This window comes from Mesocricetus auratus, unplaced genomic scaffold, assembly GCF_017639785.1.
Source record: "Mesocricetus auratus isolate SY011 unplaced genomic scaffold, BCM_Maur_2.0 Super-Scaffold_100022, whole genome shotgun sequence".
NCBI lineage: Eukaryota > Metazoa > Chordata > Mammalia > Rodentia > Cricetidae > Mesocricetus > Mesocricetus auratus.
In genome coordinates this window covers 17,271,149-17,273,598 of record NW_024429203.1, presented here as the reverse complement: position 1 = coordinate 17,273,598, position 2,450 = coordinate 17,271,149, and the positions used below count along the sequence as shown (strand labels likewise).

General features: G+C 35.1%; 1 protein-coding gene across 1 annotated transcript; it reads right to left on the bottom strand.

Moving 5' to 3' along the window:
• Positions 1-931: 931 nt before the first annotated feature.
• On the bottom strand, positions 932-1,885 carry LOC121133476 (olfactory receptor 147-like). The gene has a single exon (XM_040730083.1). It carries the CDS (start codon positions 1,871-1,873, stop codon positions 932-934), a length of 942 nt encoding a protein of 313 aa, XP_040586017.1. The 5' UTR covers positions 1,874-1,885.
• Between the last annotated feature and the right edge of the window lie 565 nt (positions 1,886-2,450).

Genomic DNA, 2,450 nt, shown 5'->3' with positions numbered 1-2,450 from the left:
AGGCAACTGGGGTGGGGGGTTGGGAGGATTAGTGGGGAGCAGGGGAGGAGGGGAGCATGAGAGAGCTGGGATTGACATGCCAATCAAGCTTGTTTCTAATTTAAATAATGTAATATGACTTGAAGTGAAATATATTTAAAGCTAATAGTGAAAGTATACAATTGTTCTGAAACATACTCCATCAGGCCTGTGCTTACTTGTTAATGACTGTGGTGTCCTAGTTTCTCTTACACTCTACATTAATTAGAAATCATGTATGTAAATAATGAGTTTTTCTGATTTTATTTGTAATTGGAAAATTCTATATATTTTATTTATTAATAGCAATGCTATCATGTAGATATGTACTGCATGGGGATTAAGTTAAATAAAATATAAATCATCTGAAATAATTGTAACTTCTTTGTACCATGAACATGTAAAATATATTGTGTAATAATGTGAAATATAAAAATGATTAAACAGAGTCTCAATGAGGTAAAATGGATTTAAATGCAATATTCCTAAATGAAACCATACACATCTCTAGCCTTCTTGTCATCATCTACATAGATTCTCAACCATATGTTAATCATGATTCTATTACAAAATGAGAAAGTACCCATTACTTGTCATTTTTAATTTTAGATGTGAAAAGTTTTTATGTTTAGTAACAAAACTTTCTGTGCTTTTCAAGGTGAGAAATAGGCTACAGCCTAGGAGAAAGAGTATGAAACAATAGTGAAAAATACCTGTGAATTTATTGCTTCATAAAATGTTATCTATTATTTAGAGTACCTGATAGATATGACAAAGTTACAGAAAGAAAAATTAAATTATCCATATAAGATATTATAAAAGCAAGTCTACCAGACTACACATATAACTGAGGGAAAGTCATACTGACAAACAAAAGCAATACCAAAAAATATTTCAGAATTATTTTTTCTAATTAAAATCTGTCTTTCCTCTGAAACTTAATCAATGATTTCCTTATTGCCAATTTCACATCCTTGTTCCTCAAACTGTAAATCAGGGGGTTGAGCATGGGCCCAATATTAGTACAAAAAACTGAAGATATTTTTCCTTGTTCCATAGATCCAGAAGAATATTTAAGATACATGAATGCAGCTGATCCAAAGAAAAGGGAAATTGCCATGATGTGAGAGCTACAGGTACTGAAGGCTTTTAATCTTCCTTGTGTCAACTTGATGTTGAGAATTTTGGCAAGGATGAAAACATAGGAAATGAAGATGGTAAAGCTGGGGACTGTGATATTAATACCCACAACTATGAGTACTACTACCTCGTTGACATAGGTGCTGGTGCAAGAAAGTTGGAGAAGGGGCAGAATGTCACACAAGTAATGGTTAATTACATTGGCATTGCAGAAGGTCAGTCTGAGCATACATCCTGTGTGGGCAGAGGCACCAGCAAGCCCCATCACATAGGCAACAAAAGATATCACAGAACAGATCTGAGGAGACATGATGACCTTATATAGCAGTGGATTACAGATGGCCACATAGCGATCATAGGCCATTGAGGTTAACATGTAGCATTCAGAGATGACAAAAAAAAGAAAGAGAAACAACTGAGTCATGCACCCCACATAAGAGATGGTATTCTTCTCAAAGACAAAATTCATCAGCATTTTCGGACTGAAGACAGAAGAGTAGCAGAGATCAATGAAGGACAGGTTGAAGAGAAAATAGTACATGGGAGTATGCAGATGAGGATTGAGGCCAATAAGTGTGACCAAGCCAAAGTTTCCCACCACTGTGACAATGTAGACCATTAGAAACACATAAAAGAGGGGCAGCTGGAGTTCTGGACGATCTGTCAATCCAGCAAGGACAAATTCACTCACCAAGGAGCCATTTCCAGCCAGCATGCTTATCACTGAAAATTTAGAGTGGAAGAAAATTTTATTAGTGGATGAAACAACTCCATTTTTGAGCTTGCTTTCAACATCACAGTGTTTGGAACACTTCACAAAAGATCTCCTTGGTCATATGAATATATTATCACACTCTCCAGTTACGGCAACTTTGATTTACCCTTTCCTGTTTTATCTTCATGACATCAATACTACATCAATACTACAATAATATCTGTGACTCAACATATGGAAATAGAATGTCTGTCCTGATCACCTAGCCATTAATAATATTAAGTGGTTGGATGTGTTGTACAAACTATATTCTCTTTCATATTGCCCTTCAAATCCTATTCCTTAGTTCCATTAGACAATCTACTTTTTCTGGGATAACCAAGAGAATTCCTGTAGGGCATCAACCTTTCAGATACTCCTTATAAAATTACAATCCTCACAGTATGCCATAGAGCTTACTACAGTTTCTATGAAGCTAACAATTTATAGCAGGTAAGAATTTATAAGAGGACATAGCATATCCACAGTATCTTAATATTTACCACTACATAAATTCTCCTGTGTTCCTTCACATTTT